General features: G+C 46.6%; 1 protein-coding gene across 2 annotated transcripts in view; it reads left to right on the top strand.

The window, feature by feature from the left end:
• The window catches only part of SERGEF (secretion regulating guanine nucleotide exchange factor), a 224815-nt gene that overhangs the window by 15963 nt on the left and 184269 nt on the right, over window positions 1-24583 (top strand). For both annotated transcript variants that reach the window (XR_009532975.1, XM_060103763.1), the window contains exons 7-8: window positions 2722-2784; window positions 7272-7430. Coding sequence is in view for 1 of the 2 variants with exons in the window: in XM_060103763.1 (XP_059959746.1) it covers window positions 2722-2784; window positions 7272-7430 (222 nt within the window). In the remaining variant the exon portion in view is untranslated. The remainder of the gene's footprint in view (window positions 1-2721; window positions 2785-7271; window positions 7431-24583) is intronic.

Below are 24583 nucleotides of genomic sequence, written 5' to 3'. Positions count from 1 at the left end.
GGTCTCTCTGTCTTAACTCTCTCCGTTGGTTGGTCTGTTAATTTGCTGGGATTTTTGTGGGCCCAGTAAAAGTACCCCTCTTTGCTGCCAGAGTTTGGAACCCATTGAGAAGTAGATGTGAGTCAGGTGGGTGGAAATCAAAATGGTAGCTCTAGAGCTGTTACAAGTTAGGTTGGAAGACATGGCTTAGGTGTTTGGAAATAACATGTAGCAATAGTGAGCCTCCAGGTTCTGAGTCCCAGATTGAATTTACCCACCAGGCACTGGAGCAGCTGTATGCATTCAGTCCTGCTAAGCTCATGGTGCAGCTGAGACCATGGAGGAGGTGCCCTCTGCAGGCAGGCACATCCCAGAGGGAGAACCCACAAGGAATGTGCCTGCCTGCCCAGCTCCTCCCGAAAGGAAAGCAGGAGTGGGTGAGGATGTGGAGAGAGGGGCTAGGAGCGTTCCCTGAGGGAAATCTCCCTTCATGGGCACATGAGGAATAGGTAGGAAGGGTGCTGCCCACAGGACTCCTGGTCTCTAGGACTTTCTTTCTCTGTCTCTTTCTCTCTGTCTGCTCTACACTCTCTTCGTGGGCCTTTATCTCTCTGTTTGTAGCACCATGTCTCCACCTCCTCCTCTTCTTCCTCTCTCGCTCTGACTTTGTGACCCAGTTTACTGAGGGTTAGCTGTAGGAAAAACCTGTCAGGAAACCTCTCCTCTCTTCTAGCTCAGAACAAAGGAGGGATTTTTGAGGCCAGTAGGAAGTGGGGAGAGAAAAGGGAAGGGTGAGCCGCAGTCGGAGTGTCGTACAAGTTGTTGGGATCGTTCTGATTCTCTTAAGTCCTTGAGGCTTTCCCCTGTTGTGGGGGTGAGGTTAGCGCCCTGAAGCCCATGAGTTGAGTTGGGGAGGGTTCTCTTAGAGAAGGAGAAGGGGCCACTGGACACAGGACAGTCTACTTCACATTGAAGGCATTTGTAATATAAACTCATACTTCCCAAACATCTTTCCTGCCTCACCAAGGTATTAACTGCTCCCTGGGCATGCGCTGTGTTCTTATTCCTCTGTGCCTGTGGGCAGACTGTTACCTCTTCCCAGGATGCCTTTTCCTTCCTGTTCCCCTTGGGAAAATCCTGATCATCTTTCAGGTCCTAGCTCAGCTGCAGTTTTCTCAGGAAAGACTCTTCCTCTTCTCACCTCCATTGCGTTTTCTTTTTTTAAAATTTTTTATAAATTTATTTATTTATGGCTGTGTTGGGTCTTCGTTGCTGTGCGCAGGCTTTCTCTAGTTGCGGCGAGCAGGGGCTACTCTTTGTTGTGGTGTGCAGACTTCTCGTTGCAGTGGCCCCTCTTGTTGTGGAGCACGGGCTCTAGGCGTGCGAGCTTCAGTAATTGTGGCACGTGGGCTCAGTAGTTGTGGCTCGTGGGCTCTAGAGTGCAGGCTCAGTAGTTGTGACACACAGGCTTAGTAGCTCTGCGGCATGTGGGATCTTCCCCAGACCGGGGAATCAAACCTGTGTCCCCTGCATTGGCAGGCAGATTCTTAACCACTGCGCCACCAGGGAAGTCCGCATTTTCTTTATGTGCATGGATAGCACAACATATTGTATTGTTATGAGTTGTTTACATGTTTTCCCAAATGCCAAAGATGATAAGCTTTTTAAGGGTAGGGATTATGTCTACTGTCTGTTTTAGCACAGGTTTTGTATCTAAAAGGAATCAGAAGTGTTTTTATTTGATTTGATTTAAATGACCTGGTTGGGTTCTGCTTGGGGCCCAGCTTAGATTCAGAGTTAATTTGGGGGAATTTTCTGATGAGATGTTAGAGAAGATACCAGCTTCCTGCCCTCAAAGTCTTTCACTTTTCGTTGTTCCCTCTTCACCTCATTGGTTCTGGAGCTGGAACCCTGGATGTCCTCTCCCGACCCGGCCACTAGGAGACCAGTGCTTCCTCTCTGGTGAAAGTGGCAGAAACATCTTCTTTGTCCCTTTCTCATTCCACAGGATACTTGAAGGCATGAGGGGAATTTTATTAAGACACTAGTAAATTGAAGAGAAGTGTAAGAAGAAAGAGTTATAGAATAAGACTCCCATTTCTCTGCATGCCAGACCAGGTGACCACAGCATCGAGCCGAGTTGATTAGGGTTTACACTGTTGTTGAAGGCAGTGTATTTACGGGTGGAAAAGGGCTGGATTTGGATATGGGAGGCAAGTTCAAATTCTAGCTCTGCCTGTGTGTTGTTAGGAGGCCTGGGCTTGTGTTTCAGTGTCTGCATGTGATAGCAGCTGAATGTATGAGATGTCATTGCTTCTAGGCCCGCTCCGTGGACAGAGCTAGGAAATATACATGTACACACACGTTTATACATATGTACACCTATGTCTGTTTATCTCTAGTAGAAACCACAAGTCTACACTGACTTCAATTACAATGCAGTATCACATGGTCAATTCTAGTCTGTAACCTTTTCATATCTGTACCTTTCTTCTCCTTTCTGATAGTGAGAAATCTGACTCCTTTATCCTCAAAATATTTATTTATTTGTTCAACCTCCTGGATATAAGCAGTCTCCCTACCATGCCAGCCATCTTCTTGGCCAGTGCCGCTGACTCAGACCTTCCTGCACTGGCTGAGAGTTTCTCTCCAGGTGCTGTGATCACTGGCTATGGGCCTCCTGTGCCCAATTTGTTCTGTTACAAATGTGATTTCAAAAGAATTTTTTTTTTTTTTTTGTAGGCCTAGAGAATTCTCAAGCAGTATGTGTTCTTGCTGGCTCAGACCACTCAGCTTCACTGACAGGTAGGTAACATGCCATTCAGAATTCTGGGTGTTTCTGCCTCAAGTGATTCTATTGGGATACAGAGGGAAAAGCATAGACTTTGGAGTCAGAATTCTGATGCCACCACTGGTATGATCTTAGGCAAGTCATTTTACTTTCCTGAGACCATTTCCTCTTCTATAAAGTACTTTGTGGATAGTTTTGAGAATTACATATGATAATACACGTAAAATACTCATGTGAAACAGAGGCTCACTTCCTTTCCTCTGAGTTTGTTTTCTTAGCTGTACAATAGGGATAAAAATATCTTCCTTTAGGGTAATTGTGATTGTCCCATCATATAACCAACAGTAAATTTATGTATAATATGTTGTTATCTTATCCACCTAATCTATTTTGATGTCTAATATAACTGTCTAAGCTCTCTAGGTGTCTATTTTCTCTAGCTGTTTAATCTCAGACTAACCTATTTTATCCACCTATATCTTTCTTCTCCATTTATCTGTCACCCTGTCTGCTCTCTCTATTTATCTACTCTATTTTATTTAACTATATATCTCTATTTTTATTTATCTTCCATCTTTGTGTCTTCCTATCTAACCTAAGTCTCCATAATCTCTAAGTCTAGTTGTGTATATGTTTCTGTAATCTATTATATATATATATATATATATATATATATATATATTTTTTTTTTTTTTTTTTGCGGTACGCGGGCCTCTCACTGTTGTGGCCTCTCCCGTTGCGGAGCACAGGCTCCGGACGCACAGGCCCAGCGGCCATGGCTCGTGGGCCCAGCCTCTCCGCGGCATGTGGGATCTTCCCCAACCGGGGCACGAACCCGTGTTCCCTGCATCAGCAGGCGGATTCTTAACCACTGCGCCACCAGGGAAGCCCCTATTTTATATTTTTATGTTTTCCTCTAGTTGATCTCTCTATTCCATCTCTTTAATCTGTCTATCTATCTAGTCTTTATTTTCTCACACAGTGTGTATATCTCTCTGTCTTGGCCATGTATCTGTCCATCCATCCATTTGACACACCCAGCCAATATAGTATAAACTTTCTAGTGATAATGCAGCATTTTCTTGAAAGTGAAGGTTATCCATCTATCCTAAAGGTTTTTTTCAAAGCCCAGATTGCACTGACCCCTGCTGGTAGACTGGATACTCTAGCTCTGAGAGATTTATGTTGGTAAGACCTCTCACCCGGAGTTGAATGCATTACATTTTTTAAGCAAAGGGAAATGACTTTCATACACAGTGTTTCCAGTGTTTCATGTGGAAATTAAGATGTGTACACAGTATCTGTAAGTTAATGGGGGCATGCATTCTTCAACATCAAATTTGTAATGCAGTCCAACTGAGGAGCTGTTACTGTTTCCAAAGCACAAGAGCCATAATGTGAGATTTTAAATGCTTAACAGATTCTGAACTACAGATAATTTGATATTTAATGAATTTAAAACAACTAACTAATGAAAGAACTAGCTGCTTTTAGCCTGTGTCTCATGTTAGGTAGATTTATAGATATGTTAAAAGAGTTGAGTTAAAATGAATGCCAGGGCTTCCCTGGTGGCTCAGTGGTTGGGAGTCCGCCTGCCAGTGCAGGGAACATGGGTTCGGGCCCTGGTCCGGGAAGATCCCACATGCTGCGGAGCGGCTGAGCCCGTGTGCCACAACTGCTGAGCCTGCGCTCTGGAGCCCGTGAGCCACAGCTACTGAAGCCCGTGCGCCTGGAGCCCGTGCTTCGTGGCAGGAGAGGCCACCGCAGTGAGAAGCCCCCTCGCCACAACTAGAGAGGGCCCACGTGTGGCGGCGAAGACCCAATGCAGCCATAAATAAATAAATAAATTTATTTATTTAAAAAAACAAAAAAAGAATGCCAGCTCTAAGGGACTCCTTTCGGCATGTGGTCCCACCTCCCCTTTTATGGGGAGCGGGGCAGAAGGCCCCAGGACAAGAAGTGACTAGTTCATCCCCCATGGTCCTCACTAGCATTGGAGGAAGGCATTCTTTTCTGAGAATAAGAACAGACTAAGAAAGGTTTCTTTTTTTTTTTTTTTTTTTTTTTTCGGCCATGCCATGCAGCATGTGGGATCTTCTCTGACCAGGGATCAAACCCATTCCCCCTGCGTTGGGAGCACAGAGTCTTAACCACTGGACCACCAGGGAAGTCCTGAGAGATTTCTACTCTGTTCTAATTCATTTGAAATGGCTGGTATTTTGTAACCTAGAGATTCTTCTAGTTGCCTTCTAACATCGATTTCTTAAAAACTCTTGTAATCAGTAAAGCTATTTTTTATTTCATATGTGGAGCATTTTTACTATGGTATTTTTAAAACATAGATGTTGGATTTTTTATTGTGATATAATTCATATATGAAATTCACTCCTTTAAAGTGTACAGTTTAGTGATTTTTAAAGTATATTCACAAAGTGAATTGGTTTTGGATATTGTGAAAGTGAATTAAAAAGGGTCAAGATTAATATCCATCTTTCCTGGTCTAGTTCAAGCTGTTCCACATTGGATTTTGTTCAGTGTTCTTTAGACCTTCTGTCTGGAGTTGTAGATTATGTAACTATTTGACACTGCAGCAGAATTTAGTTTTGCCTGCTGATGCAACAGTGTAATGATCTGTATGTGGAAGACAGTTCGTCTTTGCAAAAAGATGGTTTAGACTTACTAAGATAAATGAAGGCTTATTACAGACGCAGGCTCATTGTCAGTGGTACCTTGGTAGCTAAGCACTCCATTTAATGGGTTGAAGCTTTGCTGAGGGGTCCGCTGCCCTCTTGTAAAGGATCCTCATACTTCATACACCCTGGTGAGGTCCAGGGAGGTTGCCCTCTCTCTAGGCATGAAATACACCGAATTCCTTGTATAGCACTGCAGAATGTCAGTGCTGCAAGGTCACCAGGGTGACAAAAAGGCTCCACTGATTTATAGACCCTCAGACTCTATGAAACAGTGACCCAGAATGTGAAGTGATGTGCCCTGTGTCACAGAGTGATCCAGTAGCAGATTTGGGACTTGAAGCCTGAATCTTGGTCTAGTATCCTTTAATGATACTGTTTGGCTTCTGATCAGTTTTGGAGAATAGACCAGACTGCCTCAGGGCAAGCAATACTGTAAACCTTTACTGGGAGGTCACAGAATGCTGTGGAAGCAAAAAACCTGCCTTCTGCTCCCACTTGATCCCTTATTAGCTATGTGATATTGAAAGTCACTTAACATCTCCAAGCCTTGGTTAATTTATCTTCTAGAAGAGTGCTGTCTAGGAGAAATATAATGTGAGCCGTATTGCAAAAAGTAAAAAGAAACAGGTGAATTAATTTTAATAATTTATTTTACTTAACCCAGTATATCCAAAATATTATTTCAACATGTAATCAGTATGAAACTTATTAAAGAGGCACACTCCTTTTGGGTTTTTTTTTGCACTACGTCTTTACAATCCATTGTGTTTTGTTTGTCTTCAACATGTCTCATTTGGACTAGCCACATTTCAAGTGTTCAGTAGCCACATGTGTGTACCATGTGCTTACTGTGCAGTGTAGAACCTTGGAATGTTAGGGTTGGGAAAGTGCTTAGAAATCATCCAAGGAGTCACAAACTGTAGACTTATAAGCCAAATTATGGTCTATGGCCCCATTTTTTTTGACTTCCAGTTAAACGTTTGTTGAATGTGAATGTCTTTTGGACAAGCATGTGCCCTCTGGTTTGCTGCCGTCACCCACAAGTCTCTCCTGTTAACAGTGTCATCAGTTATATCGTCTGCCCTTCTTGACCAACCGCCTTCCCCTCCAGTCTTCAGCTGGTGAAACTAAGGCTTGGAGAGGAAGTGGTTTGTCCAAGGTCAGTAGCTAGTTAGCAGATCCAAGAATAGAAGCCAGAGTCACTTGACTCTGAAATTGCTCTCTTTCTATTAAATCACAGTGTCAGTCTGTCGCATTCCTGCTTATATCACAGGATTATTGTGAGGTTCAAATGAGCTTAAGTGCTATGTGGATGCGATATGATAACATTATATTTTCTTCTGGACAAGGCATGTAGTGAAATCATCTTATATTTATAAAGTTTAAGCTTTAAACAATTTATCTTTTAACCTGTTATTTTAAAAAGCTAATATATATTTTTCCTAACAAAAGGTAATGCAAGCGTTTTTTTTTAAATGTAGAAAATAGAGAAACATATGTCTTGCACATGGTAGATGTTGAACAAATATTTGGCTGAATGAATTAATGAAAAAATAAACTCACATTCCTATTCCTTGACAAACTGCTAAGACCATTTGGCCTTTTTTCCTATTTAAAGAATTTTTTTAAATCTTGTGTATAATTATGCTATACATGAATTTGGTATCTTGTTTTGCTCTATTCAACATTGTAGGATTAAGAGTAATACAACTTCCTTTAACCACTTTTTTTTTTCAAACTTGGGTTATTTTCCATCATTTTGGACTAATGTTCCTTCACCTCTTTTGTCCCCCTTTTGTTTGTTTAAGATGCAGGAGAGCTGTTTGTTTGGGGAAGCAACAAGCATGGGCAACTGGCTTCCCAGGCTGCTTTCCTTCCTGTGCCCCAGAAGATAGAAGCACATTGTTTTCAGAATGAAAAGATCGCTGCTGTCTGGAATGGGTGGACACACCTGGTTGCTCAGACAGGTGAGAGTGGCAGAGAGTTTGTGGTTGGGAAGAGCAGCTGGGGGGACAGCTGTCTAGGTAGCTATGAATGCTTGGGATTAGGTCGTTTGGTTTTTACTGATGAAAAGCTTTAAGGGTTGGGTAGGGGAGGACCTGGGATCTAGTTCTGCAATCAGCCAGATATGTGGCTTTTCCTCTCTGGATCACAGGTTTGCACGCAAAAAGGCAAGGCTGGCTTAGGTTAACTCCTTCTGGCCCTAAGAGTCCATGAGGTTTAGCGAAGGAACCCACTGCAACAAACGTCACCTAGAAATTTGTCCAGGTTGCTGGGGAATCTTTGCCTTGTCATAGCTAAAGGGATGACTGTATTTGCATTTTCACTTGAGTCTAAATTAAAGGTGTCAGAAACTATTAAGTTAAATATTTTAAGATTGAGGCAAAAGCATTACTTTGAGTCATAGCTGGCATGGTATTTTGATTTAAATTTTTATTAACCCTAACAAACTTTGTACATTGATTCAAACATCCCACATATTCCTTCAGATGTTATCTTACCAGGCCATGCCATCCAGCTTTTGGCATCTTTATCTTTTCTTGATAATATCTTTGTTGATTTCTCATCTTAGGGCAGTTCTCCTTGCCTGGTCTTCATATTCCTGACACGGTTCTCAGGGTTTGTTTTTTCATGGCCTCCCTTCTTCCCAGCATTCCTAGAGCTCTTGCTGACTGACACAGTTTCCCAGACCAGCAGTTTGTAATTCTTAAGAACCATTATTGTGTCAAGGCCTTCTGAACTTCAGGGGTTCTCAGGAGTCCTCTTGCCTGCTCTTGGCCTGCTCATTAATGACACACAGATCTGTAGACTCTCAAATACCTGGTGACTTAATCCAATACTCTTGTAGGTTTTCAGGTCAGCTTCAGTTATCCTGGGTAAGTCACACATACTACACCTTTGAACACACAGACATAGACTTATGAGTATTTATATCGATGGTGCTTTTAATTGGTTCTTAAAAAAATTTTTTTTTTTAAATTCTCATCTTGCTCTTTCACCAATCTTAAACTATTATATCCTGATCTTTACCCAGTCCTTTTTTTTTTTTTTAAAGAAGATGTTGGGGGTAGGAGTTTATTAATTAATTTATTTATTTTTGCTGTGTTGCGTCTTCGTTTCTGTGTGAGGGCTTTCTCTAGTTGTGGCTCTTCATCGCGGTGCGCGGGCCTCTCACTATGGCGGCCTCTCTTGTTGCGGAGCACAGGCTCCAGACGCGCAGTCTCAGCAGTTGCGGCCCACGGGCCTAATTGCTCCGCGGCATGTGGGATCCTCCCAGACCAGGGCTCGAACCCATGTCCCCTGCATTAGCAGGCAGACTCTCAACCACTGTGCCACCAGGGAAGCCCTCTTAAAAATTTTTTTAAGATTGTTTTGGTACAGAGGCCTATCTAACAAAGGTGTAAAATAAACTTTCCATATTTGCCACTTCAGAGGATGCTCTAATGATGTCATTCATTTGGAGGAAAATCATGACTTTCCTCAAAGAAGTCCAGACTGCTTGAAGATTGGGACCATCGACAGAAATTTTTCTTAAAGAGACCCTGAGCATAGTAGCCGCTTATTTGTATAATTGTTACTCTCTCTCTTCTCTTCCAGACAGTGAGCTCTGTGATAGGAGACACCATATTTATCTTGCTCACGTCTGTATTTCCAGTGCCTAGCAGAGAAAGTATTCATTGCCTACGTTAAACTGTTTCTAGTTAAAAGAGACTAAACATATTCAAATGCATAGGAGGCAGGGTAGACTGCGAGGATTTCTTCTTTCCTTGGACTCTCTGGTCCATGATCAGAAGGCTTCAGTTTGTCTCTTTGGATTCAAGAGTCCAACCAAATCGGTTCTTGTTTATTGTGAACCTTTTGAGCAGTGTGCTAAGCCTTGAAGAAACAGAGAAGATGTGGGCCATGCCCTCCCACTGCAATGTATGGACAGGCTTAAGTCTAAGAGTATAGATACAGAAGACTCTATCGTCCATCTGTCCATCATACAGATGGTGACGACCTGTTTATGTACCATGCCTTGTACTAGATCCTAATCCTGCCCTCAAGGAGCCCACTGTCGCTAGGGGAGACAGACCTGTTATCAGATTTCAGTGCAGCAGTGGAGCTAAGTCAGTGTGCAGGAATGGCACAGACACTAGCAGTAGTCTGAGTCACTGGGTGTTAACAGGTAGGCGTTTCATGCTTAGTCAGTCTTCAAAGAATTGCAGTGCAGTAAAATACACTTACTACCAAACCATAGTGAGTTTAGTTGAGTCTGTCAGTAAATCCGTTAACTGGTTAAGCAGCTGACTAATGAAAGACATAAAGATGTTGCTGCTTTGATTCTAGCTTTGCAGCACTGTAACTCATGCTGATTTCCACGTCTGGGCCAACAGCCCAGCACTCAGGGTGGGAGGTTGGAACCTATGTCCCTGACACTGTCTGAGTCACCCCAGCTGCTCTGGGGCTCAGCTTCAGGTCTGCACCTCCACTTGAGAACGTGATCTTTGGGTAATGTTTCAGCTGTTTAATTAACTTGTTAATTCTGATCTCTTGTTTATGCACTTTCTTATTTTCCCCTTTCTCCTGAGTCCAGAGTGGTTAAAAGCTGGGATGTTTGAGCATCCTGGTTGTTGCGCTGAGTTTTGGGTAGATGAGAGTCTCCTGCTGTTTGGTTCACCAGTTTTGCCCTCCTCCTAGCAGCCGTGGAAGCCTTTGCCCTGGCGCGGTGTCATTGAGAAGAAACAGCCAGGACTTCCGGTTTAATCAGACCCAGCTGCTCATTTTAGTGGGAACAAGATTTGCTCACAGGGTCAAAAGCAGCTCATTATTGGGCCAAGGAGTTATTTGACTCTAGTTGTTTTCACAAGCTCCAGTGGAGAATTGTTCCTGGGACCTACCTGCAGCCACATCAGCACAGAGGCTGCCCCCAGTCTCGTTCTGGAAGACATTCGGGGTGTGTTATTGATTAAAAACAGCTTATGTGCAGTGACTATATATCCGTCCAGTAAGGTGGGCTAGGCTGGGCTGGGTTAGGTTGGAGACAGGGAGTAGACTGTGCTTTCTCCCTTCTCATAATCCCTACACCAACTTTGTCCCTTGGGGGACGTTTGCAGTGTCTGGAGCCATATTTGGTTGTCACAACTGGGGGTGGGCGTGCTACTGGCATCTAGTGGTTAGAGGCCAGAGATGCTGCTAAATGTCCTACAATGCAAGGGCAGCCCCCGGCCCCGACACAGAAATACCCAGCCCCAAATGTTAGTAATACCATGATCGAGAAATGCTGCCCAAGACTGCCATCCCCAGTGGTAGGTGCTTAGCGAGGGCAGTTCACATGATATCAAGATAACTTTACTTTAGTTCGTCTATGTGGGAATCTGGGATGCAGTCTCTGTTCTCCCTCTTCAGGAGTCTGGTGCCTACCTGCGGTGCTTGTGATAGAAAAATACTTTTCTCCATTAGAGGCACTTGGAAAGAGTCCAAGAGAACCTGTTCTAATCTGGGAAAGCTGGCAAGGTACCTGTGTCTCAGACTGGTGGAGCTGCATTCTAGAAACCTTTCCCAAGCTGCTTAATGTCCCCGATCATTGTTCTCGGGAACTTCATGGGACTCCTGTGTGACTTTATCCAGGCTCGGTGACCTGCAGCTCTCTCCCCTGAGATTCATGAGTTCCTGGCCCGAAGTGCTTCTAGTGAGAACTGGGTGGTGGATCTGTGTGCCTTCCTAGTTGGGTGACCTTAGTTGAGTCACTTCACCTGTCTAGGCCTCAATTTCCTCCTCTCTCATGCAGGGTATTAAAACCTAGCTCCATTCTACAGACAGCTGCTGTGAGTTTCAAATGAATGAATCTGTGTGAAAGATCCTAACTAACTGTAAAATGCTGTACATACCTGTACAGGGGGTGCCCGTGCTTGGGATGTGTGAGTACACTAAGGAGTTAGCAGTTGCTTTTAGAAAGGCTTCTATTTCGGCAGGGTCTGTGCAGGGCTTGAGACACACCAGCTTCTCCCCTCAGGGCTCATGAACTGGCCAGGTCTGACAGGCAGAGTTTCCTGAGGTCTTTCACTTACATGCAGCCAGCACGTAGCTCTTTTATATTATCAATATAAGATCATCATGGCCTTACAGGTAATTTTTCCTGTTAAAATCTCTGATCACACTATTCTTCCTTCAATGGATTGTATACATACCACGAAACTGTATTCTTCCTACAAAATGGATTGTATACATCCACTTGCATTCTTATTTGTTTAATGTCTAGACTGTAAATTCCATGAGAGCAGTGTCTGTTTTGTTCACGGCTATATCCCCAGCACCTGGCACAGGCCTGGCACATAGTAGATGATTAGTAACTAATTGCTGAGCGAATGAATAGATGGTAAGGTAGAGAGAAGCGTGGCTTTGAAGTCAGACAGGTCGAGGTGTGACTCAGCTCTGCCAGCCTCCTGATTGTGCCAGTGCCTCTCTGTCACCACCGTGGTGCAGGCCACTGTCACCTTCTTGCTGGATCCTGCAGCGGCCTCTGCCTGGTGTCCTCAGCTTCCCACATCGCTCCCTCTCCCCCCAGTCTGTTCTCCATGGCTCAGTTGGAAGATCTTTTCAAACCCATGTGTCACATTCCAGTGGCTTCCCATTGCTCTTATGATAAAGACATAGTCCTTAGTGGTTACCAGGCCCTGCGTGGTCTGCCCTCTGCCTGCCTTTCCAGCCCTGTTTCTAACTGAGCTAGCTCTTATCTCTGGCTGACCTCTACTCTGGCCTTGGTACCTGGAATGGATCCTGGATTTCCCACCATAGTGCTTGTGCAGCTGATGTTCCCTCTATTTGCCACACTTACCCTGCTCTCCTTCTTCATTTTGACTTAGTTACATCCTTTCTTTTTTTTTCCCCCAGACCTCAACTTAGTCATCACCTCCTCAGGGAGGCCTTCCCTTGACATCCCTCACTCATCACTTTTCCCTTTTATCTCTTCTCAGGGCACTACAGCCTTTCCTTTGCGCTATTTTCTTTTTTTTTAAATTAATTTATTTTTGGCTGCCTTGGGTCTTTGTTGCTGTGCGCGGGCTTTCTCTAGTTGCAACGAGTGGGGGCTACTTTTCGTTGCGGTGTGTGGCCTTCTCATTGTGGTGGCTTCTCTTGTTGTGGAGCACGGGCTCTAGGTGCACGGGCTTCAGTAGTTGCAGCTCGCAGGCTGTAGAGTGCAGGCTCAGTAGTTGTGGCGCACGGCCTTAGTTGCTCTGCGGCACCTGGGGTCTTCCTGGACCAGGGCTCGAACCCGTGTCCCCTGCATTGGCAGGCGGATTCTTTTCTTTTTAAAACACATTACTTCTTCTTTTTTTTTTTTTAATTTATTTTTGGCTGCGTTGGGTCTTAGTTGCCGAGCGGGCTTTCTCTAGTTGTGGCGAGCGGGGGCTACCTTTCATCGCGGTGCACGGGCTTCTCATTGTGGTGGCTTCTCTTGTTGAAGACCACAGGCTCTAGGTGCTCAGGCTCAGTAGTTGCAGCATGTGGGCTCTAGGGCTCACAGGCTTCAGTAGTTGTGGCGTGCAGACTCAGTAGTTGTGGCACACAGACCTAGCTGCTCCATGGCACATTGGATATTCCTGGACCAGGGATCAAACCCGTGTTCCCCTCACTGGCAGGCAGGTTCCTAACCATTGCGCCACCAGGGAAGTCTCAACAGGTGGATTCTTAACCACTGCACCACCAGGGAAGTCCTGTGCTATTTGCTATAGGATTCTTTAACTAATTCCCATCCCTCTAGACTGTAAGCTCCATCTGGGAAGGAGCCGTGTCTGTTTTGCTCAGCATCGTGTCCTCTGTGCTTAGCAAAGTACTTGGCACATCCGAGATAGGTACTCAGTGCATGCTGGACAAATGAATAAGCCTCATTTCTCTGAGCTTATTTCTTCATTAGGAAAACGGGGAAATATTGCTGACCTTGGATGAGGATTAAATGAGATGGTGTATCAAAGCTTCCAGCATCCAGCACAGAACAGGATTCATGTCAGTTCAGTATACGGTGGCTTCCTCTGCCCTTTGAAACTCTGGAGTGATCAGGAGGTCAGATGTCCCATATCTTCTCTTTCCAGCAGAGGTCTCCGTAGGGCTGGATCTGAATGTCTCTGAATCAGTAACAGGTTGATTCAGGACTCTCCTGGCGAGTGCAGAAAGATCAGTGCTTACAAATGCTAAGTGCTGGTTGCTGGTGATTTATTAGAATTTCAAGGGGAATGATTTACACATGATCCAAACCTTACATGGGGTTGGGCAGAATGTTTAGAGCCCGGTTGCCTTGGGGATGCTGGATGCTTTCCCTGGGCCACGCAGTATCACAGAGCAGCCTTGTGGTCTCACAGAGGCTATGGATTGAAAAAGTGGGCCCCAATACAGAGTTCCTGACATTCTTCACTCTCTTCAGTGTCACCTTAAAAAGTCCTAAAGTCTTATAAGTTTTAGAGAATCAGAAATGGAAAGAGAGGGCTTCCCTGGTTTCCCTGGTGGCGCAGTGGTTGAGAGTCTGCCTGCCGATGCAGGGGACACGGGTTCGTGCCCCGGTCCGGGAAGGTCCCACATGCTGCGGAGCGGCTGGGTCCGTGAGCCATGGCTGCTGAGCCTGCCTGTCCGGAGCCTGTGCACCGCAAAGGGAGAGGCCCCAGCAGTGAGAGGGCCGCGTACCACAAAAAAAAAAAAAAGAAAAGAAATGGAAAGAGAAACTTCCTCACTTGGCAAATGAGAAAACTGAAACAAAGAGGCAAGACAGTGCCTTTATGTCAGCATTGAGATGTCCCTGGGCTATGTGGCTGCTTCCCACTAGCTATCAGTTTTACATTTGGTAGTGTATATATGTCCATGCCACTCTCTCACTTCGTCCCAGCTTACCCTTCCCCCTCCCCGTGTCCTCAAGTCCATTCTCTACGTCTGCGTCTTTATTCCTGTCCTGCCCCTAGGTTCTTCAGAACCTTTTTTTTTTTTTTTTTTTAGATTCCATGTATTATGTGTTAGCATACGGTATTTGTTTTTCTCTTTCTGACTTACTTCACTCTGTATGACAGACTCTGGGTCCATCCACCTCACTACAAATAACTCAATTTCATTTCTTTTTATTAAGCCATTAATTTTTATACTAGAATCCTTACAATGTCAGGAATGGATGAGAACTTAGAGCTCATCTGGCCTGACCCCCTCAGCTTAGAGATGGAGAAACTGAGGACTGAAGAGGGGGAAGCACAGAGCGTGAGGGAAGGAGGGAGGACAAAACTCAGGTCTCATGGCCTCGGTCTAGTGCTCTTCCAACCTTGTCATTTTCTCTCCAGAGGTGAGGAGGAAATGTGGATGGCTTAACTACTCACACCCAGCGACTTGATCCAGGAATAATAGTTCCTTCTGTACGTGAAATTCTGCTTCAAGAAAACACTAATTCTTACCTGAAATGTGTAGCCAGAGATTCCCTTAATGGAGTTGTGTGTGGCGTAGAAATTACGAGATAGTGCTCCAGGAGCGTGGGTCTGGAGGCCATCCCAGGATTCACAGAGGCAGCCACATTTCCATTTATGATAATACAATAGCAGTCATAGCTCTTGTGGACCACTTTTATCACTGTAAAGTGCTTTCATCTCCATTTTCTCATCTGAAGGTGGCAAGATGGGTGTTATTATCCTTGCTTTCCAGACAAGTCCCTAATTGGTTAACTGTGCTGCCTTGGTTCACATAGTTGGGCAGAGTTAAAACTTGAACCTGGTCTTTTGTCCCCAAGCCTGCTACTCTAACTCCAAGTAATATGTATCTCAGAATGCTCTAGCCCATGAACTAAACTTCTTTTACTTTTCGAAGAAACATTGTTTTTCCAGCTTTTGCCAGTGATTCTCCCAAGCAGTAAGGAAGAAAATTCCTAGTTATCCTTGATCCTTCAGAAGGTATCTGTGGAATGCTTACCTAGATATATATAGCACTATGCTACAGACCACAAGGAAACATAAAATCCAGAACTACCTTCAGGAAGTTTATAGTTGGATGAACAAATGAAATATTCAGTCGAAGCATGAAAACATATGGCAGAGAGCCAGAGGAGTGGCCTAGACACTTGAAGACTCTAGGGTTTCAGGGGAAGGGGAAGTCAGTGTGGGAGCGGGTAGTCAGGAAAGGGTGTGAAATCCTTTGGGAGGGTCCCATTTTAATGGGTGGAGAGTTTGAGACTTGGTTCTGTTGCTTTCTTTGTCTTCTGGCAAGACACAGAACTCTCTGGTCCCCTTCTTCCCCTCTGCACAATAGGAGGTTGTGGACATAATGATATCCAAAGGCATTCCAGCTCTGAAATTCCATCCTATAAAACAAAGTAAAACGGGCCTAAGGAAATTATTATGGGTGCATTGGGAGATTAAGTATAATACCGTTCATTGCAGCCTGATTTATAATGACAAAAACAAATACATGGAAACAAATGAAATTGTAGGGGGAACTGGTTAAATAAATTATGGTACAAATTTGGAATATATGGTATGTTGGAATATATAGACCTTAAATAGAATGTTTTAAGAGGATATTTAATGACAGAGGAGTATGCTCATGATAAGGTAAGTAAAAAGAGTAGGCTACAATAAGGTACTACACTACAACTTCTAATTTTTTTTTTCCCAAAAATGTTTGCATAGAAAGACCAGGAGGAAATATGGCAGAATATTATCTCTGATTGGTGGGATTATGAGTGAATTTTATTTTCTTTTATATTTTCTATGCTGAATATGTAATTTGCAGCCTGATTATATCCCGCATAAGTGTTAATGAGTAAACGTTCTCAGTGCAGGGGACTGGCCTCTTTCCTGGTGTATTCCTGTGTATATATATGCCCTTGACACATCACTTCCATGGACCTCATCTGGGAGTTTGCATGGAAAAGAGGCAAGAGGCTGAAGGAGGCAGGAAAGCGGGGATCTATTTTTGGCTCAGTCATGAGTCAGCTTTGTGACCTCAGGCAAGTCCCTTCTGAACATCCCTGAGCCTTGGTTTCCTCATCTGGAGAGGGGAGTTGGAGGTCACAAAAGGTCCTTTGAGCTCCAAGATACACTCATTCCTAAAGATGGAGAATTTCTCCACTGTTGTGGAACCAGCTCAGAGGCCTCATTGGTTCCTTCCGCCTGGCGTCCTTTCTTTCTGTCTCGCTACGCTGTACCTGCGCTTAGCTGCCTAGCTGTAAGATGATTTCTCCCGTTCAGAGTTCAGGGTAGGATGGAGTGGAGTCGAGTTACAGGGCCGAGCTGAGAGGGTGTAGTGACAGCGTTACACCACTAGAGGGAAGCATTGTTTGACTACTTCCCCCTTTCTCACTGTCCTATTTGCTCAGCAGGTGAAGAGTGGCCTTGATTTGCCTCAATTTGGCTTCCAATTCTAGAATTTTAGATTTAAAAGGACTTTGAAAATCATCCAGCAGAACTCAGTTATGCAGATGTGAGATAATAGAGGCCAGAAAAGGCAAGTGACCTACTTGAAGTCACACAGTATTTTTTTCAGGGTCTGTACTATAGGGTTTAGAAGAAGGCTGCAGACAGAGCCAAGAGTGTGATCAGTTGAGTCCACAGAGCGTGGACAGTTCCCATGGTTGTGCAGGAATCTGAGGGATCTGCCTGTATACACGTTTACCCAGCTCCTCTGGCCAGGTGCCAAGAGGCCTGGAGATGGAGAGGAAAAGATAGAACTCCACCCTGAGGAGCAGTCTGGTGGGGGAAGCCCATGCAAACACGTTTATGCTACCTGTGTGTTTTCCTCACCCTCTGTCGCCCTCTGGCGGTCTGCCTAGCCTAGGATCCAGGCTGTGGTGGTGCTTGGAGACTGGTTTACAGAAGACCTGCAGGCATCCTCGTGAATGATGCCCTCCAAGGTCAGGAGGTACCCTGGCCACCTCCAGTTTGTTACTTCCAGTGAATTTCTGCAGGCACTGCTCACATATTCACATGTCCTATCTTACCATTTCTTGAGGTTTGCAAGGAATCCTGACAGTTTGTTTCCCACCTTCCAAAGGTTTTGTTTACTTGACCCTGGACTGACTCTACTTTTGGTTTCCAGGGTGCCCACCAGCCCTAAGCATTGTGGTAAAGCAGAATTGGGCGCTGGTCTGGGAGCCAGGCAGCTGTGCGACCTTGGGCAGGTTACTTCCTCTCTTCGGGCAGAGGGGGGGTCAGGCTCCCAGCTGCAGCTGTGTCATCTCTGCTAGAGAGATGAAGTTCTGCCGCTATTGTTGGTTTTTGTGTTTGGCAACGAATACCCATTGATCTGTGGTCCAGAGGAGTGCAGTGTGTGTCCAGGTGCAGCAGAAGCAAGATTCACCCTTTGAAGTAGGTGCGCTCGAACAAGGGGCTTGCAGAGAGCCTGGCCAAAGCCAAGTGCAGCTGGGCCTGGAGAGCCACCAGATGGCAGCAGTGGGCAGGCAGATAGCCTTGCCGGTGAGGCCGGTATGGCCAGCATCCAGAGTCAGAATTAGCAAGGTCAGAGCTGAAAGGACCCCAGAGGTCACTACCAGGCCCAGAGAAAGAAGGAGGTTACCTAAGGTCTCCCTGTGAGTTAGTCTCCTCGCTTGTTAGAAGAACTGAGATGGGTTTGGCCTCTAGCTGGCTGCCCCACAGGAAGAGTCAGGAGACAAGAGCCTGGGCCCTGGGCCAGTGAGCTGGAGGTGGGAAGGGAAGGGGACAGCAATGAACTGTCTGCCTTGATTGTGGTTTCTTTGAGCGTCTGGTCCTAATGATCTCCACCCTCCCACCTGCAGTAAGGTCAGTGTCCTTTGTCTTTTCTGCTCCTGTCTGCCCAGTTGTCCTCTGGTTCAAGGCCCTCCTCTTCGTCAAGGGTCATCTCGATGTCTCCACACCCAACAGATGGGCCTCACCAGAGGTACATTGCAGTAAGTTAGCACAGTTGGTTGAACCAAAAAAAAATTTTTTTTAATTTCCAAGGTGGTCAGAGTAGGTCAGGGAACCAATCTTTGCCAAGCACTTACCATGTACCGGGTGCTGTGCCAGGTGCTGCCACTTACGTACTCTCATAACTCTCTGAGGCAGGGTTCATTTCCCCTGCAGTCCAGATGAGGAAATTGAGGCTCAGAGAGGCTGAGTGGCTTGTCTAAAGCAACACAGCTAGTTAACCAAGCAGACACTCGAACCATGCTCTGTTTGATGTCAAAGGTCAGACTCATTTCACTTCCTCATGCCACCTCCCCTCAAAGCAACTGCACTGGAAATGTAGCAAGCGACTCCCAGGCTGGAGGGCAGGGAGGAACACATATGTTTCTCTCTTCTGTGGAGAAAGCTTGTGGTGGGCTGCTGCGGGGAGGAGGCCTGTGAAGCAGTAAAGGGCAGGTATTTGTGGAGCAGGTTCGGGGGTGGTGTCTGGTGGTAGAAGGCCTTCTGAGAAGAGGTCAAGTACCTTTCCTCTCTGCATCTGGACCCTAGCAGTTCCCTCTGCCAGGAGTGCTGGTCTCCCTGAGCCCCACCCATGCAGCGACTGCCACGTTCCCATCACTCTGCCCACTGTCACCTCCCATAGAGGCCCTCGCTGTGCACCCCACTGAAAGTGGCTACCTCCACCTGTCTCAGACCCACTCGACTCCGCACCCAGCTTTATTTTCCACCAGAGCAGTTTTCACTGCCTGAAACTACAGTATCATCGTTTGTTTACCCTTTTGTCGTCGTTCTCCCCTCACCAGGTGCGAGCCCCACGGGGTTAGGGACTTGGTCTGTTTCATTCCCCATGGATCTCCCCTGGCGTAGAAGAAGGGCTCCATGAGGGTTAGCTGCATGGAGTGGCTGCAGTTTTCGGATGTGGGAGCGATGCCGTTTTCAGTGGCTGTGCTCAGGAGACCGGCCTGTGGCCCTGCCCTCTTCCCACCTTCTTGGAGAGGCCCAGGGCAGAGAGAGCGTCAGCTCCCTGAGGCTGACAGTGATGCCTGGTGCCCTAGGGTTGTGGGGTCTCGGCTGCCCCATCTGTCCCTGGGGCAGGGGGTTGGCGCACCAGCCATGCTGCGAGTTCACAGGGTGGTTCTGGTAAGGGCTCAGAGGCCCCTGGCAAGAGGGCTGAGTTTCCATCCAAAGAACCCTCCTCCTCTTTCCTGGTGGAGATTGATTTGTTCCAGGAGCTCTCTAAAAGTGAGCATTAAGTGACCGGCCTGTAATTGCGCCATCATTTTTAGGTTCTTGACAGATGGCACTGTGCTTGCCCTTTCTCAGGGGACCTTGCCTGTCTCACGGGAACTCTCAATAATCATAGTGACAGCCAGTGCCTTAAAGTGCTCTCGGACGTGTGCCAAGATGAAAGCGGCCCATTTTGAGGAATCTTGGATCAGCTTTTTCCTAATCTAAGAGTGACTTTTTACCTTAGGAGGAAGCCTGAGGTAGCCAAAAGAGCCCTGAAGAGCCAGGTTCAAGTTCTAATTTGGCTGCTTGCTGGCTGTGTGATCTTAGGCAAGTCAATAACCTCTCTGGGCCTGAATTTCCTCATCTGTTAAATGAGAATCATAATCCCTAATTTGGCTGCCTCAGTGGGGGTATATATCATGTCATTCACTCATTCACACATTTACTTCTTTCATGCCTTCACTCTATTCTTCAAAAAATATTTATTGAATAACCGAGGTGAGGGCAGGGCATTCCAGGCAGAAGGAATCCTGGAAACAAAGGTATAGAAGTGGGAAGTGCACCCTAGCGTAGTTTGCTTAACATGGAGCCAGAGAGGATCAGAAGGGACTGGAATCCCTCAAGAATAACAGGCATGGGTCCTTATTCAGGCTTTATTCTGTGAGCAGTGGGAGGAGCAGCTGAAGGTTTCGGAGTGGAGGCGATATCTATGAACAAGGGAGGGAGGGCCCTGCCTTGGGGCAGCTCTTACAGGCTACTTTCTGCTCAGGTCTCTCTGTGGCTGATTTTGAGGTACTCTGGATTCCCAGGAGGACCCTCTCCCCCATGACCTGGGCAACCATTAGAAAGGCCGAGACTGGTAGGGACTGGAGTTACCTGGCTCACTGGTCCACCCTCTGGGGAGCTGTCTCAGGCCACAGGGAAGGTTGCGTTTCCTTCCGTCTTGAAGCGTTTCATAAGGGCCTGAAGATGAGCAGCTTCGGGGTTTCTCCCACACCTCCCCGAGGAGATGGAGGGTGTGGGGAAGGGTTATTCATGTTTACCAAGGACGCACTTGTGTGCCAGGCGTTCTGCCAGGGCTTTGCAAAATCATCTATGTAATCCTTACACAAAGTTTGCCGAGCAAGGCTCCCTCCCGATTTTACGTGTGAGGAAACTGAAGAGAGGTTAAGAGACATGGACTCAGCCCACCTAGTTACTTGGCCTTACCTTGCTCAGGGTGAAATGGGGTCAGCAATGTCACCTTGTCTACTGGAGGACATTGTGAGGATCAAGTAAGATCCTGGATGTGAAAGCACTTTGCGCCTGCAAAGTACTGTGTGCGCAAATGGGATCATTGACAATACTGTACTGCTTCCCAGAGAACTCTCTGTGATTCGCTTGGGCCTTTCCTGCCTGGGTGATAGAAGGTACTAACTTCCGGTTTCTCCTCTGTGTATCTTCCTCCAGCCAGCCCCTGGGTCAGGGGCTCCGCTCAGCACTTTTCTCATTTAGCCTGCAAGTATGAAGTCACTGCTCTTCTTCAGAAAATTAACTCTACGGTACAAAATTAATATCAAAGTATGCTTACTTTGTTTGCCATTTTGGTGAAAACAATAAGAAGTCATGGACTTTTAATGCTGGAAGGGACCGTCTCATCCTTGTTTGAAATTTGAGGAACCAGAAGCCCAGGGAGATGGTCCCATAGCTAATGGAGGCAGGGCCAGGATTAGAACCCAGGGGTCTCTAGCCCAGGGCTCCTCCACTGCCCTGCAGAGCCTCTCCTAAGAGAGACTGTAATTGCTTCGTCTCCTTTATGGAGGAAGGAAGAATCCAGTTTAATAAATTTCATTACACCAGCCCCTTTATGTAACAGGGCTGTTTCCGGGTCCTGGCAGATGGTCCATAGTAACAGTGCTTTGCTGATTTGGTTGGAGCTGATCCTATGAAATGAAAAATCCTGTGTAGCAGATGCCTTTCCCAGTCCCTGGCCATGGAAAAGTCAGCATCTCCAGGGAAGGCACTATAGCTTTGGTGCTCACCGTCTCTAGTGGGACTCAATGCGAACGCCTCGGAGGTCATCTTAAACCCAGTCAGATTTTTACAGAAGGTCACATTGGTGGAATTTCTTGGTGGGTGGGGTGCTGGTAAAGTGTGTTTTTTCTGGGGCCTGAGGGACAGATGGGATCAGGGAGCAGAGTGGGAGAGAGATGAGATGTGGAAGGGAAGGAAATACAGGCTGTCTCACCGTGGATCTGGCCTGATGGCCCTTCACACCATGAGGCCTTGGACCTCCAGATGAGCAATTTGAATGTAACCTGCAGGACCCCTTTCACTGAAATACTGGGACTCCAAGTCTGATTATCTTCCCTTTCCTGATGGGTGCTCAATCGTAACAGGTTCTCCTTATGGCTTCTTCTGGTGGTGCTTCTTACTGCCACTGCTTGAGGCAAGTGGCAAGTTCCGAGACCACTGACAGGGGGTGGGCGTCACTTCCACAGACTCCTCCTGACCTTGTCCTGCTGCTCTGTTCTCGCTCTCACAGGGTCCTTACATGTGGGGGTGGGAGAGTCCCCCCCATCTGTGAGTGCAGCTCTCTTAAGGCCCCAATAGATCTTTTATACTCAACTTTCCTGAAGAACTTGGGACAGTTCCCAGGGGTGGGGTTAGAGGAAATTTGAGAGGCACCGTCCAGAGTCATGTCCCAAGACGTTCTCACTGGTTGACCACAAACTGGCATCTGGGACAGGCTCCCTCCCCTCCTTGCTCCTACCCCTGGGTGAATTATTTGCCCACCCCAGGATCAGGGGCAACCTCTGTCTCCCTGCTTGAAGATCTTAATCTGGGCCTCCCGTTAACTAACAGCCAGTTTCTCTTTGGAAGCCAAGGATGCAAAGAGTATTGGGGGATCTCTTGGGTTTTGGGAGGTGGGACCCTGGTTTCCCAACATGACAGCTTGGATACCATGGTGAGCTTTGCAGAATGTGCTGGCCCTGCTCCTGGTCCTGCTGGACCTCAGGATGGCCTGCAGGGGGCGCTGTGTGCCCACAGCCAGGTGCTGGGACTTTACCCAAGGGACTCAGGCAGCGCGTCTCTGCAGGCCCAGGCGTGCTTGGGAACTGCGGCTTTCCCTTGGCTGTGCCCAATCACCCAAGTCTCATTCCCAGTTCCAGCCTCCAGCTCGGGCACTGTGAGTCATAGTCATCAGTGGAAAACGCAGCTTCACCAACAGCTGGGCTCAGTGCTTGGCCTTTTTTCTTCTTTTTTTGTAACTTCACAGAGATGGAAACTGCTGATGATCTTTTGCAAGAGACAGCAATTGAAGGCAAAGTCCAGGGCTAGGTGGGGAGAGGAGAACCCTGAGGCGATGAGGGTAGATATGTGCGTCTTTCCATTACCCTGCTCTTGGGCCTTCCAAGAAGCCATGCTAGAGAAGCAGGCAGTGAGGAGCCGTGTGGACCTTGCCTGTCTGTGCTCTTGTATGCCAAGGAGCCCAGGAGGCCTTTGGTAATTAGCTAATGCAGGTGGCAGTTGAAGCTTTGAGAGGTTGACGTAGTTTTCTAAGAAGCTGTGAGTAGAATGTGCTAGAAGTCAGGGTGACCTGGGTTCTAGTCTTGCTTTGCTTCTAACCCACTGTTACCTTACCTGGGGTAAGTCAGTTACTTTCCTTACTGGGCTGCACTTTTCCCAGCTGAAGCAGACAGTAGGGTTAGAGTACTCTGAGGTCCCTTCCTGCTCTGGTGGTCTGTGAGTCTGAACTGAATGTAAAGAATTTTGAGCCTTGTTCCCATAATCATCTTGAACATCTGAGACCTGTAACCGTTTCTCCTTATGCAGTGAGCGATGCTCACGGAGAATGACACAAGTACAGGTTCCTACCCTCCAAGGACTTCACATCTACCTTCTTCCTCTCCTCTCCCCACGAAGCAGTGGACAGAGGTTCCTGGGAAGCAGGAAACTGGGATTCGGGTTCTGGCTTTGCCAAATAACGTTGTGTGTCCTTGGGCAAATCCCTCGCCTCCTTCAGCCTCGTTTTTATCTTCTCCAAAATCAAAGATGAGACTTGCTTCTTGGCTTCAACTCCCCCCACTCCCTCCGGCCGTCTTCCCCATCCCCACCTGCAGCCTCCTGCTAGCTTTTCTTCAGGGTGTGATTCTTAGCTGCAGAAGCCCTGGGGTATGGTTTCCTTTCTTGCCGGGAGGGAGAGAAGCAAGATTATTTTTTTAATTACGCAGCTAAGATTAGGCAGCAATCTGCATTTTAAAGTGTTATTAATAAGAGTCTAAAAGTGTGCGAAGAAGCTTGGGAGTTGGAATGTGAAATGAGTTGGGAAACATCTGCAGAGGCACCGGCCTCAATCAGGGATGTTTTTCTCTGGGTGCCAAGTGACTGCTAGGTGTGACTGGCAGCCTGATGCGCCGCTGGGCTCCTGGAGGAGCAGGAAGCCCAAGCACTGGGCCAGAGCAGGGGCCAGAGCCCCTCAGGTCAGGGGCTCACGGTCCAGCCTCTCATGATGGTTCTTTGCAAACTGGCTTTAGAGAAAGAGTGATAGTCATGATATTTCCAGCACCTCTATTTAGAGTTTATAAAGTGCTTTCATGTTTCTTGTCTCCCTTTTCATCATAGTCCTGAGAGGTAGTTAGAACAAGTCTCACTGTCCCTTCAGGAGTTGGGTGAGGGCTCTTCAATTTAAGTTTCTTCCTTTAAGAAAGGTGGTGTGCTATTCACGAAAAGCCCTGGACAGGAAGTGGGGAGCTGGGCACCTGTGCTGGGCCTCCACCTCCCTCCCCAGCTCTTCCTGTCTCCTTTTCCTACTTTGTATTTATAACACTTAAAGTCATTTGCCAGGGGATATGTTTTATGTGATTTTTGTCCATTGTCTGTCTTCCCCCTGCTAGAATGTAAGCTTCGCCAAGGAAGGGAGTTTTGTCTGTTTCGTTCACTGCTGTGGCCCCTGGCACCTGGGACAGCACCTGGCCTATAGAAAGTACTCAGTAACTATTTGTTGAATATTGAGAGTGCCCGGCTCTGTTTCCGAGTCGTCT

The sequence above is a fragment of the Mesoplodon densirostris genome, chromosome 7 (assembly GCF_025265405.1).
Source record: "Mesoplodon densirostris isolate mMesDen1 chromosome 7, mMesDen1 primary haplotype, whole genome shotgun sequence".
Taxonomy (NCBI): domain Eukaryota; kingdom Metazoa; phylum Chordata; class Mammalia; order Artiodactyla; family Ziphiidae; genus Mesoplodon; species Mesoplodon densirostris.
The sequence above is the reverse complement of the archived record's forward strand: the minus strand, read 5'-3'. Positions and strand labels throughout refer to the sequence as shown.